We start from the raw sequence: 25768 nt of genomic DNA on the forward strand, positions 1-25768 counted from the left end.
AGTGATATCGTTATCTGCCCTGATTTGTTGAAAGCGTGAGGCGTACGCCTTTTTTGTGACACTTATGCTGTTCATAATTGTCACAGAAAAGGCGTACGCCTCCCGTTCTCAACCAATCAGGGCAGATAACGGTATCATTTGAGATGTCGTTTGGCTAAGAGCGTGCTGTGCGGTGAAGTTCATTTTTAAGAGTGCACTCTGCCATTTTGATGTACAGTAACGTAGTTTTTCAATTTCTTTGAGGGGCACTGGTTATCACTTTCAAACGATAGTTGGAAATCAAGAAATCAATCAATTCCTTATTAAATATTGAGTCTATCTCTTCGTTTTGTGCTGTATTTCACATGAAATGCACGTTTCTTCGTAACTAGCGCCTCACTTTTTATCGCGTGAATTCACAAAAGCATCTCATCTGAACAACTCCCACACTCCTTATTATATAAAGTCAAACATCTTGTTGGGCATGTTGGGCTACGATATCAAAGAGGGTAGAAGTGCTAACAGTATAGGACAAACACTTAGGAGGGACGCGCACACACCAAACACACTTTGGTGGCATACTTTGCATATACAGGGTGCCCCAGCTAAGTGCGAACATATTTTCTTTATATATATATAGTATATATCACCTTTTCCGAGATGAAATCAATTGCAACATACTCGTAGCATATGCTGAAGGGCACTCCTTAGGAGGACATTAGCAAACTCCTAAGGCAATGTCTTAATAATATTTTTTACTAATAATTTAATCATAAAAGCTACGAAGTTAATGAGAACATCTGGCCCCTATACTGCTCGGCTGCTTCACAAGATAGGGAAGGCGTACTCGCCCAACTGCCCTGACTGTGGTGTCCTCGAGGATTCAGAGCATATATTGGTGTTGTGCTTGCGATACTCTGATGCCCGATCGAAACTTGAGCGTTCGCTCGCGTCCCTAGACAGTCGCCCTCTTGGGTGCCCGACCCCCACATGAAAGTCTGGTTGTGCTGCGTGACTTGGTCTCGTTCCTGTATGATATTGGTGCCGACGATACGTTTTGACTTTTGTGCCTTTGTTTCCATTACTGTTCCTTTTCTTTTATTCTTTTTCTTTTTCACTGTTCTGACTTTGTTTGACCATTGGTTCGTTTTCTGAGTTGTCTACGTGGTATGTAAGTAGCCGGCTCCCACTTTGGTGGTGCCAATTTTCTCCCCTTTTTTATTTTTTTTTTATTTTTCAGTCACTCACTCACTCTGGTCCCCTCGGTCACCTGACACATTTTAATAGGTTCGCACTTAGCTGGGACACCCTGTATGTTGCTTCATGTTTATATCCTGTGTACAGCTTAGCTTGGTTGTTTTTTCATGGCACAAGGAATATTTTAGTGCTTTTACCGTTTTTAATTGACACAGCAGATTTAAGGATTGTTTTTTCTCACAGGTGTCTAAGGTTCACCAACTGGATCTGGGGCTACCTGGACGTGCTGTTGCGCTTCCCTTCACCATATGCGGGTGCTAACATATTCAGAAGGATAACGTATTACAAGTTAATGTATCAAAGGCTAGCAGCCTAGCCAGTAGGTCCAAGGTGGGCATCAAATGTACACGGGGGAAAGTCAACATAATGCAGCCCTGCAATTGAACAGCAGTACAAGTGAGAGGTAAATGAAACAGCAACCAACCGACACAAAATATGTCCGCAAGTATGAAGGGAATTGCCTCAAAACGAGAGCTGCCGATATTTCTCCTATGCACCATCCGTATCATTGGCACAGTGTTTAAACGTTTGCCTAACCCCATGCCAATGATAAGGACGGTGCCCAGAAGAAGCACACTCTCTGTTCCAAATGTCAGCGGCTCTCATCCTGAGGCAATTCTCATCAAACATCAGCAGCAGTATTGCCAAATAATTATGCTTCACCATACCACGTTGACGCAGCTGTTATATCAGGGCCTCGAGGTGCTGGAGTGGAACAGCTGATATCGCCAAATGATGCCAGTTGCATACTTTCAGCTGCGCCCGTGTCTGCAGACCCCAAGAACTACTGACACTATGTTAGAGGGAGGGTGCTAGAAGGTGGGAGGCTTGCCCTACTTGGCATCAGGAAGTGGGTCTGAGTACCTGCAAGGCAAGGTTACAAAAAGTTGTGGTTTTCTGAACAGTGTAACTGTATCGTAATGTTGCATCAATTCATGATAAAATGACACTATAATTCTACTTGGATGAGTGACATTCTACAGTGGAGATGTTCCCTTATGTAGCCTTATTGTTTTAGGCAGCGATAATTAATCCAATATCGCTCTGAACAAGCAATATTATTTCATGCTGATAAGGTGCTATTTGTGCTCTGTGCCATATATGGAACCCCAGTGCATTTGGTGCACCTTTTATTGTGGGAAAAAGCTACCTCTAATCCAATGAACTGATTTTATTCGATCAATAAGATCAAGTGCCCCTGTCTGAAATTAAACAACTGCTTCCTCATCGATTTGAACTACTGGGTGTGCTTCAAGTGGGTGCATACAACATGCACTTTGCATTTCACGCAAATCTTAACAGCAAAAGGCATAACGTCACGCAGTACTACTACAGCGCAGGAAGGGAGTTGCCTCAGGACAGAAGCCGCCGATATTTCGAACAGAGACTGTTCTTCTGAAGAAGAACAACTTCTCTTGAAGAAGAATAGTCCCGTGCTATGCGGTGAAGTTCATTTTTAAGAGTGTACACTCTTAAAAATGAACTTCGCCGCATAGCACGCTCCTAGCCAACCATAATCTCGAATGATATCGTTATCTGCCCTGATTTGCTGAAAACGGGAGGCGTACGCCTTTTTTTTGACAATTATGAACTGCATAAGTGTCACAAAAAGGGCGTACGCCTCCCCTTTGCAACAAACCAGGGAAGATAACGATATCACTCGAGATGATAGTTCGCTAGGAGCGTGCTATGCGGTGAAGTTCATTTTTAAGAGTGTAGGACGTCACGTTGATGTCTGTCCCGCTGGAGCCTCTGCGGCTGTGAATGCGGCTCTGATCTTTAAAATTCGTTGATTTCATACCTATTTCCCGAAAATTGGCCAAGTAGACCAACCAACGATACCGAACATTATGGTATCGCTTTTGTCGATTTCAATCGATGTATGTCGTATGTAGCACACAGACGATGCTCCTCTCCAAACACGTGACGCCAATTTCCTATCAGCAGTACTACCGATATGGCGTCAACCTCCATGATCCTGTTGGATACAGTTGTGCGTCCTCTACCAGAACGTGCAAGCCTATCAGATATTTGTGCTTCCAACAACACTTATTCGTGTGTGTCACACAAGATATACCTCTCCAAACCTGAAGCTAGTTTCCCATCACCGTCCTATTGAATTGAATTGCACCACCTTCCTATTGAATACAGCTATGTCCCCTCCGCGACATCGTGTAAGCCTGCCAGAAGCCAAAAAATATTCCTCTCAAAACGTGAAGCTCTTGCTATGCTGCAAGAGCTATCAACAGCAGCTGAAGCCAGTTTCCGAATATCGTCCTCCAAGCTATCAAGCTACTCGTATAGCAGCAAGCCAAGTCCATTAGTCCAAGTGAATCCCGCTCTGTCTACCTGTAAGTCGCGTGCCATTATCTGTCCCCTCCGCGACATCGTGTAAGCCTGCCAGAAGCCAAAAAATATTCCTCTCAGAACATCAAGCTATTCCTATGCTGCAAGAGCTATCAGCAGCAGCTGAAGCCAGTTTCCGATTACCGTTCTCCAAGCTATCAAGCTACTCGTATAGCAGCAAGCCAAGTCCATTAGTCCAAGTGAATCCCGCTCTGTCACCCTGTAAGTCGCGTGCCATTATCTGTCCCCTCCGCGACATCGTCTAAGCCTGCCAGAAGACAAAAAATATTCCTCTCAAAACGTGAAGCTCTTGCTATGCTGCAAGAGCTACCAGCGGCAGCTGAAGCCAGTTTCCGAATACCGTCCTCCAAGCTATCAAGCTACTCGTAAGCAGCAAGCCAAGTCCATTAGTCCAAGTGAATCCCGCTCTGTCATCCTGTAAGTCGCGTGCCATTATCTGTCCGGGGCAAATGCGGCATTTTTCATTTATATGCAGCAAATTTCTCGTGCCATGAACAGTGTGCCAGCCGAACAGATAGTGAACATAAGGGCAGAGTAAAAGTGCCCAATAGAAATCAGGAAACCGAATCCCTCAATGTAGGCAAGAACAGGCATTGCCCAGTAAGATGCCAAGATAACGCGGACGCAGTCCCCTTCTACTGAATTGGGGTTGCCCGAGTGGTAGACCTTTAGAACTGCCCTTGGAATATTCCACCAAAGGAGCCCACAGAACAAAGCCGTAAACAGCGCGAAGAGAAGCGCGAGGTATGGGCGCCCCGCAACTACGAAGATGAGCAGACCCATCACGCATACAACAGCCAAAGCAGTTTTTGCCATCATTTTGCCACCTCGGAGCACTTGGTCAACCTGCAGTTTCATCCTGAAACAAACGACAGAGCGTTATGAGAGAAGCGAAGGAGAGACGGTATACACGAAAGAAGGGTAGACGCGGGGATGAAACGGCAAACACGAAGGAGAGGTAAACGCGGAGAAGAAAAAGGAAGCACGAAGAAGGGGTAAACGCGACGAAGAGACGGTAAAAACGAAGGAGAGGTAAACGCGAAGAGGAGAAAATAGACGCGAAGGAGGTACGATTGAAGGAGAGACGCGAAGAGGAGGCGAAAAAGAGACGGAAGAAGAGGCGAGAAGAGAGACGGAAGAAGAGGCGAAAAGAGAGACGAGATTCGGGCAGACTGAGGATTCGGAAGAAGTGGTGGTATTGATACACCGATTTTCATTCAAATAGTCCTTCTCATCGTCTTTGGTGAAACGCTAGTTCTTTTCATCACAGTGTGGCTGTCATTAGCGTGTTTTAGTACATCTGAAGGTGCTTTACCATTATGGTCTCGAAAATGTAAGTCAGTGGCGCTGTTTCTTCGAAAGGGAGTCACATCACATTGCCAGACTTGGATTTATACTATCCTTTCCATGAAGTTCTTCTGATATACTAAAGCTCGCGAGAAACAAAAGAGGAAGAAGTTATAGCAGGCTCCAACACATTGATCTTTATACATAGGGATCAGTGCTCCAACAGCTCCCCATAGAATCCATAGAGATAATATAGTAGGATTAGTAATGAATTAGTAATTATAGTAGGATAGTAATGAATTAGTAATTATAGTAGGATAGTAATGAATTAGTAATTATAGTAGAGATAGAATCCTAGCTTCTTCCTCCTTCTCCTTGTTCGTCTTCTCCGATTCTAGTTTCTTCCTTCTTTTTCTTCGATTCTACCTTCTTCCTTCCTCTTCTTATTCTTCTTCCCCAATTCTAGCCATAGTCGCTTCACGACGTTAACACGAAATTTAAAAAAATGGGTAGTGCTTGGATTAACGTGGCTGACCGCTGGATTAGATTGAGTGACCAATGAATTGAAATGAGCGGGAAAGTCTGTATGTTATAACGACCATGTCATCCTATGACCTCGACAACTCATGTCATCCTCGACAACCCCTATGAGGACCGATCCACTAGGGGGACCACATATCGTTCCGCGCGCGAGGTCTGGAGCATGATTACAAAATGGGAATTTTAATTTTGAACGTGCAGAAGTGGGCGTACGAGTACCGTAGCAGACGACCGCAACAGCTATCAATCACAATGCAATCACACGACATAAATTTTGTGCAATTTATTTTTACTTGCTTGCTATTATCTTTGTATGCTTGTGTTTCTCCTATACACCATTGTATTTATGCATATTTATCAATTGAATGTATTATCATATGTCACCTTGCCCTCCCCCAGGGCCTTTGGGGTATATCTAAATGCATATTTACAATTTAATCGTACACACTCAGCCGAGTACAGCTGTTTCGTCCTACTTGGGACTCATCAGCCCGGCGTAGGGAAGTGACACGATCTTGAGTCGGCGCTAAGAGTGCGTCTCGGCGAGACGTCAATGTTCCACGGTGACAGCGCCACCTGTGGAGGTTGCAGCGCAAGCCAGCAAGTACATATACAAAGGACAAATAGGTAACGCTCTATGGCTGCACGTTAAACATATGTTTACAATTTGATCGTGCACTCCCAGCCGAGTACAGCTGTTTCGTCCTACTTCGGACTCATCAGCAGGCGTAGGGAAGTGACACGATCTTTGTGGTGGTGGCGGTGGTGATAGTGACGTTTATTAAGAAAAAGAAATGTGGTCTGCCTGCTCAGAATAATGGCGGCAAGTTACATTTCCAAGGGAGGGGAGTAAGGGAGGAAAAGAATAAGCGAAATAGTTAAGAAAGAAAGGAAAGAGGAATAAGAGGGGTTAGGGAGTGGATGAAATTACAAAAAATGACGAAAGTCCGGTGTCTTCTAGGAAGCTGAGAAGTGCGTCTCGAATCTTCCTTAGGCTATATCTTGACCCTTGAGGGTGCGTGAGGTCATCAGAAGAGCGTAATGTCGTTCCTGTGCCCCGAAGACGTTGAAGCAGGGATTGCCTTTCGCTGTGATACCTCCCGCAACGAAGAAGATGGCATATATCGGATAGTTCTCTACAGCTGCTGCAGTATGGTGACTGTTCGTCCGAGTTTATATAGGAACGCCGGTGTGAAGGCACCTCCCGTTCTCAGGCGATGTATAAGCGTGGCAGTGTGTCTCGGAAGTCCTCTGTCGGACAGGCAGGTGCGTATTCTGCTGGAGCGTTTGCTGTTCGGAGATAAACCATGGTGATATGATCCCTTATTGGCCTTATATCCCGCGTATCGTCAGGGTCAATAGGGGCAGGTAGGTTTGCGTCAAGTTAGTGCGCTGCTGCTGCAAGGATGTCCGCTTGTTCATTGCCGTCTATGCCCACATGTGAGGGTATCCATTGGAGGTGGACATTATAGTTCATGTCCTCGAGCGTTCGAATTAGGTCTCTAACTTGCAGAGCCACGGTGTCTTCGTGCTTCGTATGCTGGATCCGGGCTGAGCGGGAATCAGTGAGGATGACGGCTGGTTGAGGGGAAAGTGTTTGTAGGTTCCTCAGTGCGTGTTCTACGGCTATGAGCTCAGCAGTTGAGGAGGAGACCTTGGTGGTGCAGCGTCCACTCCAAGATAAGTTAAGGGCTGGGATGCAGAAGGCGGCAGTGCTTGATCTGGGCTTATGGAGGAGAGGGCTTATGTAAACATCTTCGGACATCCCGCAGCTTACTTCACGGATAAGCCATGGTGGTATTGCCTCAGGGGTTTCAGGGAGTGGATCAGCTAACAGGGAGAAGGTGTGCACGAGGTTTGCGAAACGTGAGTGTTTGTGCGCCTTGACGCGTTCTAGAATGTCTGTTCCAACTGGTGTTCTCTGAAGTCGATCAAACTGGAGGAGGAGTTTTTCGGTTGCATTTAGCTGGAAGGGGAGGGTTCTAGCTTCCAGATAAGTCTCAGAGTTATTTGCTGCTCGTGATAAGCCAAGAGCAGTTTTGAGGCCGCCTCTGTTTATGCGCTCAATCTCCTGCATACCTGTATCGCTGGGGAGTGCGTATGGCAGTACATATAATATTCTGGAGAGCGTAAGTGCTCTGTGTACGTGGAGGAGCGCATTTGGAGACGAACCCCAGTTCGTTCCACAGAGCCTTCTCTGGGAATTCTGGCACTGTGCGGGTGTTGTCATGAGGTCTGTTGCTTGCGGTTTCCATGAAAGCCGCTCGTCCATGATCAGGCCTAGGATTTTTTGTTGTTTCACCCTGCGTATTTTTATGCCGTTGATATTGAGGCTGGCTGGATCTTTTCTCCGTTTTTTGCTGACGATCATGTAGGACGATTTTTCGGCTGAGATGGAGAGGCCTACGGAGTCCAAGTATTCCTTCATGGCGTTTAAGGTCCTTTGTAGGTTGCCATTCATTTGTACTAGTCGGCTGCCAACAGTCCAGATTGTGAAGTCGTCTGCGTACATGGTCAGCTGCACAGCAGGGGAAAGGCTGGGGATTGCTTCAGGAGCCCAGACATTACTACATTAAACATAAGCGGGCTCAGGACAGTTCCTTGTGGTAATCCAGTAGGGCAATGTTTCAGTTGACCCAAATGACTTCCGAGTGTTACTTGAGTGGTTCTGCCATTGAGAATGTCAGTGATAAAGCGGAGGGTTCTACTAGTGACATTGATTTTCTGAAGTTCAGCCGACACAACATCTGGCGAAACCATGTCGAAGGCGCTTCTTACATCAACAAAAGCAGCCAGAAACGCGAAACCTCTTTCTCTCTTTTTTTTTTCTTCTTTTTTTTTTTTTTTGCATCATCGGCGACAGAGCAGACCTCTAAGAGGTTGGCCTTGGTTGCGAGTTTACAGCGGAATCCGGTTATGTTACTGGGCAAAATGGAGTGAACTTCCAGGAACCACGGTGGTCTTGCTTGAACCATCCTTTCCATTAACTTGGCAACGCAGGAGGTGAGGGATATTGGTCGGTAGGATTCAGGTTGAAAGGGAGGTTTACCAGGCTTGAGGACGGGAACCAGAATGGCATGCTTCCAAGCAAGGGGGACGGTCCCAGAGATCCAGATGCTGTTGTATAGATCAAGAAGTCGCGTTTGTGCTTGTTGCGAGAGGTTTTTAAGGGCTTGATATGTGATGTCATCGGGTTCTGGGCTGTTGCGTCGTGTACATTTCCGCATGGCTGCTAGTAGCTCGTGTCGCGTGAACGGAGTATCCATTACATGTTGGGAGCACGACCATCTCTATGATACACGACCATAACACTCGCCCGTTCGCCTATGGGACTTCCGTCCGCGCCTCGAGGAGCGGAAGTGCCGTATTTACGCGCGGAGCGCCCGCCAGGGGCACCACTTGCGGGGCCCAGAAGAGCGCCTGTAGCAGCTCAGCTGTGTGCAATATGAGTGGTCCCTGTGGTTAATTCTTCGTGCGTACATGTTTGTGTATTGTCGCAGGTTGTCTGTTGATGTAGAGCTAAGAGTTCTGAAACTAGATACTCAGAAATAGGCTGTGCTCTGAAGCGTAGGTGGCATGCAAAACTGTGAAACTCGCGCACTATGTGCCGTACATCGTACACATAAACTTGGCAGCAGCACCTTGTGTATTGGGCCAGTTATCATGCGTTTATGATAGTCAGACGCAAGCACGTTCAGACTTTACGTTTCACGTGAGAGGCGTTCCGTGTTAGCATACAGGGCAGTTACAGAGAATGAGTGAATGCGACCGTAAGAAGAAACTGTTTCTGGCAAAGAGATGACTGACACCTGTTACGACGTCCAACAGAATTTGTTGTATAAGCAAGCACTTCAGTTTTAAATCAGCAGTTGCTTGTTTTGTTTTCCTACTTACTGGTCCCTTTTTATTTTACTTTTACACCTTTTTTTTCTTCTTTTGCGGTTTGCCATTACAATGCTCTGCTAACCTTTATTATGCTGTTCTGATAGAAGCCATTCTGAGAATTTTTTCTTGATGGTGGCTTTTTTGCGACGCTACCTTTTGATGCCTGTTTTGTGTTCGTTTTGCACTCCTGGGAGATGCAAGGCTGTGTAAACTCCGTGATCACTAAACGTAGGTACCGTAGCCACGGTGCCACGTCTGAGAACTTTGCACTTTGCGCCGATGCTAAAGTCTTCGGCCTTGAAATGCCGAGAACACGCAGAGTTCGAGCTAGCATGCAGGCGAAAAACGGTTTTGGATGGAGAGTTTTTCGCTGTTGTTGCAGACAATGGTCGCGGCTGATTACTTTGTTGTACGAAGCATCTTCATCAAATTTAATTTGCTCATCGGCACCAGTGAAGATGCTGTTCTCCTTTGTGAATCTGATTGTACGGCCGAACACAAGAATCCTAAGTGATGCAGTCAAAAACTTCTAATATTAAAATTACTGTGATAATCTAACAAATAAATGCTATTTTTCCTTGCTGACTTGGTGTTATGTTCATCGTTATTTCTGTAATTCCAGATGACATCTTCATCACAGTATTTATGGTACTAGTTACGGCATTTAAATACTGTATATTTTATATTTAAATACTCCTATCGAGAAGTATGTATGAAGAGTATTTAAACACCCCTTTCAACAAAGTATTTTGTATTTATATTTAAATACTCAAAAAATGCATTTATGTCCACCTCTGGTCGGAGGCCACGGTTCATTATTCGTTTTTTTTCTCGTTTTTTTTTTTTTTTTTTTTTTTCAGAGAGAGATGCGTAAAAGGTACTCAGCTATATCAGATAAAACTATTTATGGTACGCACTGCCATCCAAAAAGTGCACCCTATATGAAATGAAACAATCGCAATTCGCAATGAAGTTACTGGTGTCAAGACGCCGCGATATATTTCGAGCCACTTCTCCCGAAAGACAGCATTTGAGCGCGGAACTCGTGGAATGAAATACTTGTGTTCGACACTGCTTTCTTCGGCTTGCAAAGCGGGACGGTGCAGTACACCATCACGTCTGCACAATGCACAAACCATGTACTGGAGACAAACACTGTCCACCGCGTGAAAAATAGCAAGAACCAAACGTGAATGACGGCAGCAACGGTATCCGCATAGCATGCGTCGTCTGCAAGAGGGTCCCGTATTCAGCGCCACAAACGCGCGGCGGCCGCTTGGCGAAACTACATCAGTGGCGCTGGGGCTAGGTGCGAATGTGATGGTCGTGTATTATAGAGATGGTCGTGGTTGGGAGTCCTTTGACATTTCTACTGGCTCCTGTGGGTTGCCCTCCCGGGTGAAGGTTTCACTGAAGAGCTCAGCAGCATGACTTATGGTGATGCCAAGTTTTAGGGCGAATTTTCGGAAAGGATGACTATCATGTTGGGTTCCCCACACTTTTGCCCTGGTGTTTGCCGGCTCAACGAAGAACAGAATGATTTCCATTGGTGCCTACGCAGGGCTACGGAGCAGCGACGTAGGACTGCTGAAACTCTGCTGTTTTTCTCGTACTTGGTCAAAACAATGAGTTCTGCAGAAAATGCCCATGTCAGACATGAAAGGCGAAGTTGTCTCTTACGCTTTGCAACTTTGTGTGTAACTGTGGGCCGCTTCAATGTTGTTCCCACGACAGAAGTAGTGTTGAGAAGCTCAGTGTGAACTGCGAAGCGTCTGTATCTTTATTCTTGAATAGGATAGCAACGAGCGGTGTTGGCCCACTGGTGGGGATGTTGATTACAGCTTTCGGGGTCTGCAGTTCGATCCGCGGACTGCTTAGTTATTTTTATATTATTTTATTGAGTTATTTTCTAATTTTTATTTTTTGTAGAGAGAGTTATGAGAGTAACGGCATGGCGAGAGCGTCAGAATTTTGGATGAATAATGTCGTACTGGCGCTATATCATACTGCCTGCGGTATGATTTAGTTGCGGTAATGCTCTGCGATCGCCTGGGCACTTAATATGTGAATAGCAAATGACTTTTTATTGCACTCCGACTTAGTTCACCGTTACAGGAATCCACGTTTTACACAGTGCCGCGCGTGTTCGTTGTAATGAAGATGATTGTCAATCCTTTAACATGAATTTCGAACTTGTGGCTTAAACGTCCTCTGTTCCCCGTGAAGTCGCAACTCATCAAAGTTTCATTCGAGATCGATGTGACGACGGAACTCATTATGCGGGTCAACTTTGACGCGCTCTAATGGTAAAGGGAATTAAGATGAACAAACTACCACACGTGTTTCTTGCAGTGTAAATACATGTCAATCATTTAGCATATATTTCAGACATGCGGGTTAAACTTCCTTTATTCCCTAACTCATCAAAACGTTCGTTCTAAGCATTGTGCAAGGCTCTAAAATCCTTACTACGGGTTAATTCGTTCTAGGTACCAAAATAATGAATATGTTTAAAATGCCATGCGAGGTACAGGCTACGTGACGTAAGACCGACTAAATTTTATTAAATCAGCTATTGACTTTTTTTTTTTTTTTTTGCAAAAGTTGTTAAATATATCTATTCCGTACGAGATCTACTCAATGGTTGTGGTGTATTAGCAAATAGCGCAGCCATTACTTAGTTTTCGTAATTAATCTTTGTAATTAGTGAGAATCCGTTGACTGCGTAATTGCAAAGATGGAGAGTACAGCCCTGGAGTGTCTACCCCACAAGAACCGAAACCACAGCGCATGTTTGTGCACCAGTAAAAAATGTGCGAAAATACAAAATAATTTAGCATTGTGCGGGTTTTGCGGTGAATTTCTCCTCTCCCCGTCTCGGTGTCACCCCTTTTCCACTGACATCAGGTTGTTCCTGAAATCATGGAACATCCCGCTTTCTCCCCAGAAGTAAACGTGAGGGGAATCAGTGATGCCGCTTCTCAGTCTACGTTATCATAAAAGTGCCGTCTTTGATTTTCATTCCGTCATTATCTTGTCTGATTTGCTCAACACTTCCCAAGGCAGTTCGCTATTTCATGTGATAAATGTCACGCAATAAAACTACCAATGTTTACCTCGGAGATAACGAAAATAAAATCACCGATTCTGCTGCTCGATACGTGTGTACGTTCTACCGGATTTTAACAAAAGAAAACAACGATATCTCCCAGAACGCTAGGAAGCAGGGGTGCTTTGATGAACGGCGTGATGTCAGTGTTGTCAAAGGCTGACGGTGAGAGAGCGACAGGAAAAAGGCGGACGCCGAACACGCGCGACGCTCGACGATAGTGCATTTTCGCATATTTGTTAAGGGCACAGAAAAGTGCTATTCCGATTCTTGCAGACTAGACTTCTTAGGATTATGCTCTACAAATCTGGAATTGCACGTTCAACTTGTTTTCAGGAATTGTGAAGATTCATTATAAACGTAATCAACGGTTGGACTAATTAGTGATACACCACCACCATTGAGTAGGCCTCGTCTGGAATAAATATATTCAACGACTTTTTAGAAAGAAAAGCAAACCACGAATTTAATAAAATTCTGGTCAGTCTCAAATGACACCCCCAGTACGTGCAGGGTGTCCCAGAAAACGTGTCATTGAATTATAATAAAAAAAACTACGCCACCTAGAATCATGCGGTCAACAGCATTTGTTCTTATTAGGTTTTTGCCACCTCCTAATGTGAATGTCATGTACTCCAAGTTTAATTGTGTAAATATTTGCGAACTGAACTCGGAAATTTGCCAAGTAAAGGTCACTTTTTTACCCCACCAATATGAAGAGCGTGCCGAATACACTCAAATTCATGATAATTCACAGTGATACTCACGAGCTATCCCATCGGAAAAAATAGCCGAATATCATGCTTTTCGGAGCACCGGACCATAGCCCGCGATGACTTTTTGTGCGCAATCGCTCGCAGTGCGACGAAAGGAGGTTCCGAAGCCAGCCCACAGAGTGATAGTAGAAAAAGTAACAGTTCCTAAAATTGGGACAGGGAAAGCATTATCCCAGCGAAAGTCGGACGTGATAAGCCGTGCCAGTTTTATCTCTTTCTGCGATGTCGGGGAGGGCTGGGTTTCCAACCTCCTTTCGTCGGCCTGACAAAGATTGCGCTGAAAAATTCATCGTGCGCTATTCTGTGCGACCTCCGTAGAGCATGATGTTCGACTATTTTCTCCGATGGGATAGCTCCTGAATATCCCTGTCAATTATCATTAATTTGACTAAATTAGACACGTTCTTCACATTGGTGGGGTAAAAAAGTGACCTTTACTAGACAAATTTCCGACTTAAGCTCGCAAAAATTTACATAATTAGTAAATTTACGTTACACGACATTCACACGAGGAGGTGGCAAAAACCCAATAAGCTCACACACACACACAGCCCTTTACTTTGTAAGGGGGTTTATGTAAGCTCACACATGCTATGTGTCAGCGATCAGTTCTGCAGTTAGGGTGGACACCCTGTATAGCTGCGGCTATGTGTCACTACATGAATGCTACCCATTGATCCCTAGTCCTTATATACGCATGTGTATGGGGATGTCAAGTCCGATATGAGATGCGGCACAATACAAAAAGCAACACTGAAGCTTCCTTGGTTTAATATATACAGTCACACAGTGATAGTCAAATAGTGATAAAACTGGTAGCTTTCCAGTTGTTTCTGTTTTGTTTTGTTTTTCAGCGTGTACCCTTCCCCCCCCCCCCACACACACACTTTTTGTCGTGTCTGCGTATTGTAAACTCTATACATATTTGTATACGCGAACTTAACACCTTGTACCTGATGAAGTGTGGTCCTCCACGCGAAAGCTTGTATATATTAAGCTAAGGAAGCTTTAGTGTTGCGTTTTGTATATTGTGCTATTGTGCTAGTCATTGGCTTATTATATATATATTATAGGCTTTTTTTCCTGTCTTATGGTCATTGTATATATATATAGTAACAAAAGTTTTAAGTTACTATCGTTGCTGTTATTTCGCGACTCCAGAAAATCCAGAGCGTTCCTGTAGGGCACGACTTTTTTAGCAAGCAACAGGAAGGCTACGAAGCTGATACATAAAAGAAGCAGTAGAAAAGACGAAAAAAAATCAGTTTTTATGTTCATGCAAAGCCCTTAGTTCCGTATGAACCGTTATTTGAACCGGTTACCTGTATTTTTTAACGGTTTAGTTCCGGTTCAGCTCCAAGATGACGTCGATGTTTCGGTACGTTTCATTTCCAGTTCGGCCAACAATAACGAGGTATTCCTTTGGTAGCCATCACCATTTGAAAGTTGGCTTAACCTAACACTTCCGGGTACTGCGGTCAAGCCCACTTCGACGAACGCTTATTGCTGCTTAATTGTACGTTTGTAAATTTTTGGGGAACTTTTACATTCATTTATTTGTGTTGCGGGAAAGGCAACTTGAACCAGACATCATAGACTTTTTAGTGATAAATTAGGTTAGATTACCGAACCGGAGCAGAACCGTAAAAAATAATAGCGGTAACCGGTTCGCAACAAAACGGTTCGGACATAAAAGAAGTCAGCATAAGAGTTAATTCCTCTCAATCCCCGAACGAAGGAACATTTTATCATCATCACGCGTCTATATCATGGATTCGGAAATTTTCACCTAGCACTCAGCCGGGGCCGTATAGTTAGTATACTTTCAGCGTCTTTTTACCACGTTGAAGCGCAGCTGTCCTTGTGAGCGCCGCGGCTAGCGCACCACGCACGCGATGCGGCGACTACTCTTCAGAGACGAGACGCCACCCGGACGAATGAAACAGGAATGGAGTAGGTAAGTTATGTAGCTCTGCAGGACGAATATGTGAATAAGTAAACGCCCAACACTTCCCTCTGATCAGTAAAAATTAAACAAGTCAGAAACATGAGAAGTGGAGAAGGAGCGTACGCCAGAACGGTGCCTGTTTGATGGTCGTGGTTTGAAAAGCAAATGCCGTTCTGCTTATTGGTAGTGCAATTGTGTCGTGACACATTGCCTTTGTACTGTGGATTAACTATAGCACACTGCTCGGACAGAGTAAGGCTGGCAGGCTTATTTTCGACGTGCTTCAGTACGGTTTCAGATCGATTCACGCTGCTAATCAGAGGTGGGGAGTAATGCATTACAAAGTAATGCATTACCGGTAATGCATTACTTTTGAGTAATGAGTAATGGTAAGGAATTACATTTTGCCAGCAAGTAATGAGTAATGGTAATGCATTACATTTCGACTGAGTGGTGCAGGGTGGCATTACTCATTACTTTTGTCGAATGTTCATTGCGCCACGTGAAGATTGGGAACATCCAAATTTTCTTCAACCCGCCTTTAACAATGAGCACAGGGCAACAAGGAAAGAGAAAGGCGCAGCCTTGGGGAATTCTGCAAGAGTTCAACAGTTGGCGGTGTGTGTGTCACAAGTGTCTACATGATGACCGACAAGTGATCACCGATTTTCTCCTGTGCGCATTTGGACTAAAGGAAAATCAATGAAATAGAAACATAGCCTCTGTGAGGGTAACACGTAACAATTGCTGTAGGGATTCACTGTTTTGATATGGTACCGTGTTAGTTTCTCTTGTGCTGTCAGAGGTAGTTTTTCTGCTAGGACAGAACTGTAGGCTGAGCTTCATCCGCCGGCTTCATAATGCTAGAAAAGGCATCATCTGCACTAAATCTTATGTATAGTTTTTGCATGTCAGACTCGCTTCTGTGGGGATTTAGTGGCATCGATTTGGGGATACTCGTATGGCTATTGCCTATAGCAAAAAAGGCAAGGAAAAAACTTATGCATAGCACCTTTGAGGCTTATGTCCTAAAACGTAAATGTAATGCCAGAGTAATGCCATTACTTCGTTAAAATAATGGCATTACTAATGCATTACTGATATCCAAAAAGTAATGAGTAATGTAATGCATTAGTTTTTTATACAAGTAATGAGTAATGGTAATGCATTACAAAATAAAAGTAATTTCCCCACCTCTGTAGCAGGCAGTGTGACGGCAAGTATTGTCGTCTATGTAAAGCTGTTCGAACCGGTTCGCGAACCGGTTCGATTTTTGGCGTGGCCAAACCGGAACTGAGCCGGAACGAAATCAAAGCAACGTGAACCCGAACCGAAACCATATATTTTGCGGTTCGACACCCTGGTTGTAACGCGGATAAGGAAGACCATCTCGCGTTCTTGATTACCTTGATGAGGTGAAAAACAAATTGGCATTAGAGCAGCAGAAGCTGAAATACTTGATGCTTTCAATAACTGCAGTAAGACAAATTTATAGAAGTAAGCGAGCAGTAGCGTGTACCTTTATTTTTCTGTTATTGTTCTCGTCAAAAGCGCAATGATTCAGTCTGCAAATTGTCATTACAGATACAGGCTTTGCCGATTGTTCTAGGAATGACTCGTGCAAAAACAGCCATATATGACTCACGAGTCATCAAACGTACAGCTTGGGACAAAAGTTCACAGAACATGGCACTGGCGTATTTCTTCATCGCAGCGGTCTCCTGTTACCTGTGAAGAAGAGATCGAATAGGAAACGGGTGGCAGGCAATTCAGGTCATCTCTTAATATGTGTGGCAACTCCTGTTTGCTTCTAGGGCGTCGCTTACATGAAGAAATGCGACACCTCGGTGTTCCGTAATTTTTTTTTTTTTTTTTCCTAAATCGGTGGCAATTTCGCTCACCAGAAATCGATGGCTTTCGGTGGTAAGCTGTACCATCGAACCAGATGGTACAGCTGCGTTCCCAAGCTATACCATCGAACTCTTCTATATAGGATAAGAGCTTCGGAATGCTGCCCTGCGATGATCCAAGACAAGGCGGTGACTTTGCTGGAGAGCAAGTCGGCCTTTTCCTGTACCGTATAAGCAAAGCTAGTGAATTGCGTATCGCTGCTCTCCGCGTAGGAGGTTCGCATATACAGGGTGTTTCACCTAAGGTAGAGTCACTAAATAGCTAGGTTAGAGTCAACGGCGACGTACTCGCCGGAGGATTGTGGGACTTTCCGCAATTACCTTCTGGAAGCTTTTGTCACCTTTGAGGAAGGCTTTGGTTTGGACAATTTTTAATTGCGGGAAATTTATTTTTTCAATTGAACTTTGAAGATTGCCAAGTGAACCTCACTTTTTTTTACAGAACTATGAAGTCCTCCATGGATGACCACACATCCAACCGAAACTATGCACAGTATCGCTACAGAAATAGTCTAAAACAATTCGTAAAAATCCGACTTTAGCCCCGCCTGCTTGATTGTCGCAAAGAAAAGCGCACGGTATTCGCAGGGAGAGGGGGAAAGTGCTCCCGCCTCTTGTTTTACCTTTCTTTGCGCCGCGTTGACCTTGATGCTGGTGACAACCGACTTATCACAAAGAAAACAAAACAAATGACGGCGAGGACACTTCCTGGTCTAGACGCAGATTTTGCGCGCGCTTTTCTGAGAAAATCAAGCAAGCTGTGCTAAAGCGTTTTTTTTTACAAATTTTTTTCGACTATTTCCGTTGCGACACTGTCCATAGTTTTTGTTGGGTCTGTGGTTATCCGTGGAGGACTTCATATTTCTGTTAAAAAAGAAGTGAGGTTCGCTCGGCAATTTTCAAAGTGCAATTGAACAGAATAAATTTCTCTCAATTTAAAATTGTCCAAAGTCTTCCTAAATGTTGGCAAAAGTTTCCAGAAGGTAATTGCCGAAAGTCCCACAATCCTCCGGCGAGTACGTCACCAGTTAGAATTTTTTTATTACCTTAGGTGAAACACCCTGTATAGTGTCACGTAGGATAATTTGGGATAGCGCCTATATGGGTAAATTTCGTCTTCTCTTTTGTACTCTTCTTCTGCTTTTTAAATCGGTGTTCATTGTCATTGTGCGGCAGCAGGCCTGAAAGGAAATCTGTCTCGGGCGCGATTTCCGGATGGAAAATGGGGTCGAGGGACGCTCAGAGACGCCGCTGCATACAGAAGGACACAGAGAACGAGACTAGAGACGCGAATCCCCCCGTGAAAAAAAAAAACTGAAATTTTGGGGGAAAACCAGTATTTTTCGGGTTTTCTCCTCGTCTCGGGAAAAATAGCCCAAAATTTCCAGGCGACAAAATTGAAAAGTGTAAACTTTTCGTGCCTTTAACGCGTTCCAACCCGCCAGCAGTGCCTTAGGTCACCAACTTAGAGCTCCGTCTGGCCACTCCAAGCGATCGCCATAAGCATTCACACAATGTCGGAGTTCTGGTCGGTGTGGACAGGTTGTTCTTTTATGACCTATCGCTGAGTAGACAGCAGCAGTCTCATGGGATGCTCTGCTCTGCATATATGCCTAGAGGGTGAACACTAATAAAGCTTCAAGCTCGTTTTATGCTGCGGTTTGGCCGGCAATGCTTGGACTCAGCAGTAACCACGTTTGTTTCCATTTTTTCCAATGTTTCGGGAAAAAAACGGAAGAAGAACGTTTCTTTTTTCTTTTTCGAGCGAATCAAAATTTCCGGAAATTTTGCATCTCTAAACGGGACACCAGCCACGTGCAATCCGGTATCGCACCTGACCGGTAACCGTGACGTACAGGTGCGGGTCCCTCTGCTGGCAGCAGTCTTCTTTTCTTTCGCTGACCGCTGCGAAGGCGAGTTCCCACATATACCGCTTCGCTCTATAGGGCTAGAAAATAGCGCTCGAAACCTAGCGCTGTTTTTCCGTTTGCCGTTCTCACATACAACCGAGCACATAGCGCTGTCCTGCTGGGGTCACGGGGTATCTCTTTGCGACGTGATGCACCGGTGCTGCCGTGATCGCTTACTGTCGGCGTCGGGTATCCGCAGCATCAAGGGGGATGACACTTTCGATGCTGTATGTATTGGCATCGGAGCGGAAGACCAGCCGCGACCATAGTACCAGACTATAGTAACCAAACACCCATGCATTGGCAGATGAAACTCGTGGCCATTTTCACGTCGTCGTCGTCGTCGTCGCATTCCCGTCTTGCTGCTTTGAGTGATCGAAAGCAAAACAAACCTCAGCTTCCGCGACGTCACGGCTGAAAGAAGCTCACGATTGGTTAACGCAGACTCATCGCTCAATATAGCGCTAGAAAAGTTGACCGGGGCTCTACTTCGACAAGAGCGGTATTATAGCGGTTCCTAGCAATGCGAGGAGGAAAATATAGCGTAATTTTCTAGTGCTATGTAGCAAAGCGCCATATGTGGGAACGAGTTTTCATGGGGCAGAACTCATCGCTCAGATTCAGGTTGCCAAGAATGCTCCTTCCATTGAATACCTACACAGCGGGTGGTGTCACTAGTGAACTAGCTGGTGGACGTTGCAGGGTGGACCTCGGGTGGACACAGGAAACTGAAGCCAAGGTTATTCCCGAACAACAAATCCCCTAGACGAGGTCGCATTCACGACGCACATAAATAGCTTGTTTCATGCAGCACGCACCATATGCGCACGTCGCACCACATTACACGCTATAAATGCGTCACTGTCAGGTTGAAACTGCCACTCCGTTATTGGGGTGCAAGAGCCCACAAAACAAGCAAGGAAAGGGAAAGGAGAGGTTAGTACAGATCATGGGAGTACGGGAGAAAAAAAGGCGCCTTGCCTCTATCTAGAGGTCGTTTGTGGAAATTTCGCGCTCTTCTCTCGTACGTAGTCAAGAATTATACTCGGATATCGTCTAATAATTTGAACCTTATCAGAGGACCGTCTGCATATCAGAGCATTCGACTGTCATCATGCTATCGTCTTGGGTGTATTGGTTGTACGTTGTTGCCCCCCCCCCCCCCCCCCTCCGGGAATTATTTGCCCTACGCTGAAATGTAGCACAATACAAAAAGCAACACCGAAGCTTCCTGAGTTTAATATATACAAGCTTTCGCGTGGTGGACCACGCTTTACCTGGTGAAGTGTTGCTTCAGTGTTGCCTTTTGTATTGTGCTACATTTCATATCGGACTTGATTTCCCCTGTTTCACCGAGTTTCTGCTTTCCCCTACGCTGAAAAAGAGTCAGGGACGCCCATGGTACAGAGAGAGAAATCGTGCCAAAAAGTGCACATAATTTTACAAAGAATACGAAGAGGAGAAAAACGACACGAAACCAGACCTCGGCGAAATCACATATGATCGCGATAATCCACAATAAGCGCCATCACGATCAAGAAAGGTATGAGTGTGGCTGTGATTGCAATCGTCATTGCTGTGCCCTTGCGATGATCGCGGCGCGTTGAAATAACATCACAAAACCTGCGGTGATCGCGATCGCATTCACGGCAGTAATCTGTATTTCGTGATTCCTGTATTGCGATCACGATGCCGCGCCTCTGCAGGCACTCATGGGAATTACAATGTGATTGCAATCAGGCTGTTTTCCCTGAGCGCGATTATTGCGTGATCGCGCTCATCACCGCGATCATGTTGTTCTGCAAAAGCGCAAAGTATAGGCACGGTCCCTTGATAGCTGAAGGGACCGTGGTATAGGGAAGCGCGCACTTTCTGAACGCGTTCGCAACGCCGTGTTTCTCTGTTTGTGAGGAGAAACTGAACTCGCCTCCCGACTTGTTCCGCTACTGCTAACATAAATTCTCACCCCCACCCCCACCACCCAAAAAAAATACTTGTCATGCGCTCTATTCGCAAGGTCACTATTCACTATGCACACGTTCGCTATTCAGAAGTCCAATGTTCACATGTTCACGCAACACTGTGTGTTCCGTCCTATTCTGATTAGTTTTATATTATGGTTGCTGCTCTTGTTTCACTGCTGTCTACCCTCAACATGGCCCTGCCCATAAAATTCAAATATAAGATGCGAAATTTGCATAACGCTCGTCTTTGGATGCTTTCTTAACTATTGCTATCATGCTCCGACATCTCTAATTTTTCGTATCTCGTCCTCGCCGATCACTGTGTCGTTGTGAACCTGTTGCCGGGTGACTAAACGTCTGTTGTCACGAAACTAGAATTCTGCAATGTCGGCTTGTGGTGGTGTGTGTCGTTTTCTGCTTGCCGCAGTTATCTTCGCGGACCGGCATGTAGACATACTTGCGACGAGAGTGCCAATGGCGACGTCAGTTAGGAATCAGTTAGGGAATCTGTCATAATCGGTAGCCTACACTGTGCTTCTACCACCAATTATTTATTCAGCGCGCGGGAATACATGAAGGAACAAACATCCTAACATTGACATTGAGAAATACGTGCAGGGTAGTGAGCTTTTAACGGCTACGTCACGGATTTTCTCCGGCTTCCTGCCGTTTTGACCCCTTCACGCTTTCCGCCACGAGGATGAGTTTTTCCACTGTAGTCGGGAGAAGTGAGCCGTTTGTATTGCACCGGCCACCGAAAAAAGGCGTTCGACGCCACCGGAAGTGGCCGGTATGCCAAAGCAGACCTCCGCTAGACGACCAAGCTTAGGATATCGACTGGTGTCGAGTGTCCAAAAAGTACAGACATCTTGCTTGTCATAGTCCTCCGCAAGATACTCGTCAAGCTCAGACGTCTGCCGAACTTCAGGCACCGGGAGCGCCATATCAAGGACACCAGATGCCGAGGGCTGTGGAAAGATCCACAGCGTGCTCGGACCATGCTGTAAATTCCCCACTGCTCTTCTTTTTCCAATCTTTCGCGTTTTTGCGACACAGCATAAATGTTTTCTCGCCGTCACTAAAGCTGCCGATATATTTGAAGTGGTCCTGCAGTCAATCGGGGACAGCGAAGTCACTCATGGTGTAGGGCATAGGCGGAGAGTTTTCAATCTGCCGGAGGGGGCGCGACACAACGCCCCCCCTCCCCTTTCATACACACAGGTCGGGAAGTCCTGATATCGTGGTTACCTGATATCGTGATCGCATTCATGTAATCACCCTCATGGTGACCGCAGCATGCGCGATCAACTCATTCGTTCGACGTTCTGATCGCGATGAACAGTGGCGTGAGGATGAGTGCGATCCAGTATCGCGCTCGTGGCGCACAGCGATCACGCGCCATATCGGCTTGAGCGTGAGCGTGGGTCGGCTTCAGCCTCACGCTCGCCTTATCAGATGATCGTGATCGTGAGTTCTTTCGGGCCGAAATGCCGAGCTCAGCACGAAACAACAGAAGCTGGTCCGTAAAGTGGGCTTCACCTGACATCGAAGCATTCCATTTCGCCATTTCTGGGGAAAACGTACAGCTCTCGTCAACCTTAATAATAACACTGAAAAAAATATGGTCTCGTTTCCAAGCGCGATTACAGAAACCCTTGGAGCCACAAGGAAATGTTGATAGAACAAAATTATTGTGTTAGTTTAAGGCTAGGATTTTGTTCACTTAATATTCCCCCAGTGCCCCCAGAGTGGCTGTTACCGCGCTCGGAAATGAGACTGAATTTTTTCGAGTGTTATTATTAAGGTTGACGGGAGCTGTACCAGTGCGGCCATACACTCCTAAATATGAATTTCACCGCGCAGCACGCTCCTAGCCAACCAGCATCTCGAATGATATCGTTATCTGCCCCGATATGTCGAAAACGGGAGGCGTACGCCTTTTCTGTGACAATTATGTGTCACGAAAAGGCGTACGCCTCGCGTTTTCAACAACTCAGGTCAGATAACGATATCATTCGAGATGATGGTTGGCTAGCAGCTTGCTATGCGGTGAAGTTCATTTTAAGGGTGTACTCATAGTTTTGTAAAGTGGGTCTCGACTGAAACAGTTCAGGCAGGAACTGTTACATTACAAGTTTAAAAGTAATATGGATTTGCTTTTGATTGTTGCTTTAGCTTTATGGAAATAATCGAGACTCGATAAATCATGTATTTCTTGTAGTCGATGAACAATATGTTAAATAAATTAAGAACTATATGGATATACTTTTTTCCCGAAACCGAACTATTCTTTAATTTTCTTTGTTCTTTTTTTTTTATTAAACAAATGTAACACATTCTGCTTCTAAACGCTCTCCAGTATAAGTTTTTTTTTCTCTCTCTCTCTCTTTGAACTCCTTTTAAAGAAGCGTATACGAAGACGGGAGTCAAGTCCTGTAGATCACATAAGCAAAATACAGAAACCGACACGGAAGATATTTGTTTAAGTATAATTTGTACAAGCTTTCGCGTGGAAGTCCACGCTTTTAAAGAAATGATTCAAAAGATTCGAGATTCGTAAAGTTCCTGGATTCGCATAACATTCCTTAGATTCGGATTTAGATTCGGATTCGCAAAATTCTGGATTCGTCCCAACTCTACTAACTTCACTAAACTAACCCAAGACATCATCAACTTGGTTAGTTTAGTGATAAGGTCAATTAATGGGGCCATATGATAGCTTCCCTTGCCCCTCAAAATCCGCTTGAATGAGGTGAAGCCGCCTTGCAGAACCGCAACGCCAACCAAGAGAATACACTGGTTTCGTACCAAAAATGGCGAAAAAGTCTGCAAAAATCACGCTAAACAGCGAAGAAACGAAGAGTTCAGCAACGCTCGGCGTTCCTTGAAGTAGGCCTGCCCGCAATACACGGAAGCGTTAGGTGAAGCCAACTTTCAAAGCCTAATGCCTACCAAATGCCTAATGCTAAATGCTAATGCTAAATAATGCTAATGCTAAATACCTAATGCTAAAGCCTACCAAAGGAATGCCGTATTTATCTGCAACTGGCGTGCCTGAGGGTCTTCCTTTCGTTGATTTTCTTCCGTTCCACTTTGCGTACTTTGTATGATTGCATGCAGCACATGGCTTCGTAGATCCCTCGCACATGCAACGTTCTCAGAACCATACAAAAAGACGCATGAAACGGTAGACCTGCAAGAACCATATTCCTTGAGTATGCGGAGCACAGAAAAGACACACACACGAGATGACGGCTCAACGATCAATCGGACAACGAATCGCACAACGGCACAACAACCCAACCGAACTCGGCGAGCAATTGCGGCTTGTCTATTTTGCTTTCTAGCCAAGGCGAAACCGCAGCCAGAGCGCACGCGCAGATTGACAGATCCTTTCCGCTTCGCAGACGCAACCCCAAATGCGGCGCGAGGAAGGGGTGCCTATTAGGTGCCTGTGACATAGTCGCTATAATCAGGGACGGCGCGATAAATTACGGGCCCCGGGGGTTGGCCCATGGCCGGGCCCCGTCCTCACGTCTCCACAACAGAGTTCAAGTATTTCTTCTTTATGTGATTACGACAGACCTTGGGTCCCGCGGGCCCCTGAAGCAGCCCGGGCCCCGGGGCGCCATCCTCTCGCTGCTATTTTGTTGAAGTTCGCAATTGCACAGCTGTGCAGGAAAATGGCCCATCGCGAGCGATCCTTTATCATGGTGAAGCCTGACGGCGTCCAACGCGGGCTGGTCGGCGAAATCATCCGACGCTTCGAGAAGCGTGGTTACAAGCTGGTGGCACTCAAGCTCATGCAAGCCGGAGAAGAACTTATGAAGGAACATTACGCTGACATAGCTGAGAGACCTTTCTTCGACAGCCATGTCCAATACATGCAGATGGGCCCCGTCGTCCTCATGGTGTGGGAAGGCGCCAATGTGGTTGCGACGGGTCGCCACATGATTGGACGGGGTGACCCATTCAAGTCGAACCCTGGCACGATTCGCGGCGACCATTGCGTTAATATAGGCCGCACCGTGATTCATGGCAGCAGCTCCGCCGCCAGTGCCGAAAAAGAGATCGCCCTGTGGTTCACCGAGCAAGAGCTGGTTTCTTGGACCCCAACACAGACAACCTGGGTGTATGAAGACTAAGTAGCCATCTTTAATATGTACTAAAGAATAAAACCTTTTTCTTTCGTGACCTCATGTTGTGCTCCCTGTTGTGTATTGTTCGCCGGGAGTGTCTAGTGCTAAAGCAAAGCAATTAAAGGGTTCGTGTCTCGCTGTCGGTCGACAATGGACAATATTGACCGTAGTCTATTTCGGTTGTCGCGACCCGTGTATTAATGATATCATTTTAGACACGACACTCAGCAGAGCAAATTGCTCACGCACTTTTGTGTCTCAAGGGCTACATAGGCACGGTAAGCAAAGTGCCGGACCTAACGTTAGGGGGCAACCTGCATGGAGCGAGTGTACAGCGAAAAAGCTGCGAACTTCACTCAGCGTCGGACGCCCTGCTCGGGGCGTCAAAAATGTGAGTGTCCGCCGCCGATCTGCCCATACCTGATATATGGTGAGCTACCAGATATTTCCGCCCAGCGTCCGCGATTCCGGAAGCGTCAACTGCAGATGAACCAATGGGCGCGTTAGGCAGGCTCCCGAGCGCCATATCCCGGGATCCCGGTTTCTCAGGGGAACGCACCCTTGGTGTCTCCACTTAATGGTGTTTGTGAGGCTATCCGGAAGCAGAGCGCAAGAGCCGCTGAGCGCGCGCCACCTATCGAGCTTTCTTCTGTCGTCTGCTCTTAAGTAAACATAGCAGTAGACCATAGCAGTCCTC

General features: G+C 45.7%; 1 protein-coding gene and 1 long non-coding RNA gene across 3 annotated transcripts; one reads left to right on the top strand and one right to left on the bottom strand.

Annotated features, from left to right (window-relative positions):
* Window positions 1-177: 177 nt before the first annotated feature.
* LOC135393305 (uncharacterized) lies at window positions 178-25626 on the bottom strand. Of its 2 annotated transcripts, none has more exons than XR_010422573.1 (3): window positions 25492-25626; window positions 1905-2100; window positions 178-1610 (listed from the first exon to the last, which is right to left on the bottom strand). It is a non-coding gene; the product is annotated as an uncharacterized LOC135393305 (long non-coding RNA). The 2 variants fall into 2 exon arrangements; XR_010422574.1 differs by lacking the exon at window positions 25492-25626 and adding an exon at window positions 23952-24251.
* Window positions 24333-25131, top strand: LOC135393303 (nucleoside diphosphate kinase-like). The gene has a single exon (XM_064623777.1). The coding sequence runs from the start codon at window positions 24616-24618 to the stop codon at window positions 25075-25077; it is 462 nt and encodes a 153-aa protein (XP_064479847.1). The 5' UTR covers window positions 24333-24615; the 3' UTR covers window positions 25078-25131.
* Window positions 25627-25768: the final 142 nt, after the last annotated feature.

The sequence above is a fragment of the Ornithodoros turicata genome, chromosome 4 (assembly GCF_037126465.1).
Source record: "Ornithodoros turicata isolate Travis chromosome 4, ASM3712646v1, whole genome shotgun sequence".
Lineage (NCBI taxonomy): Eukaryota > Metazoa > Arthropoda > Arachnida > Ixodida > Argasidae > Ornithodoros > Ornithodoros turicata.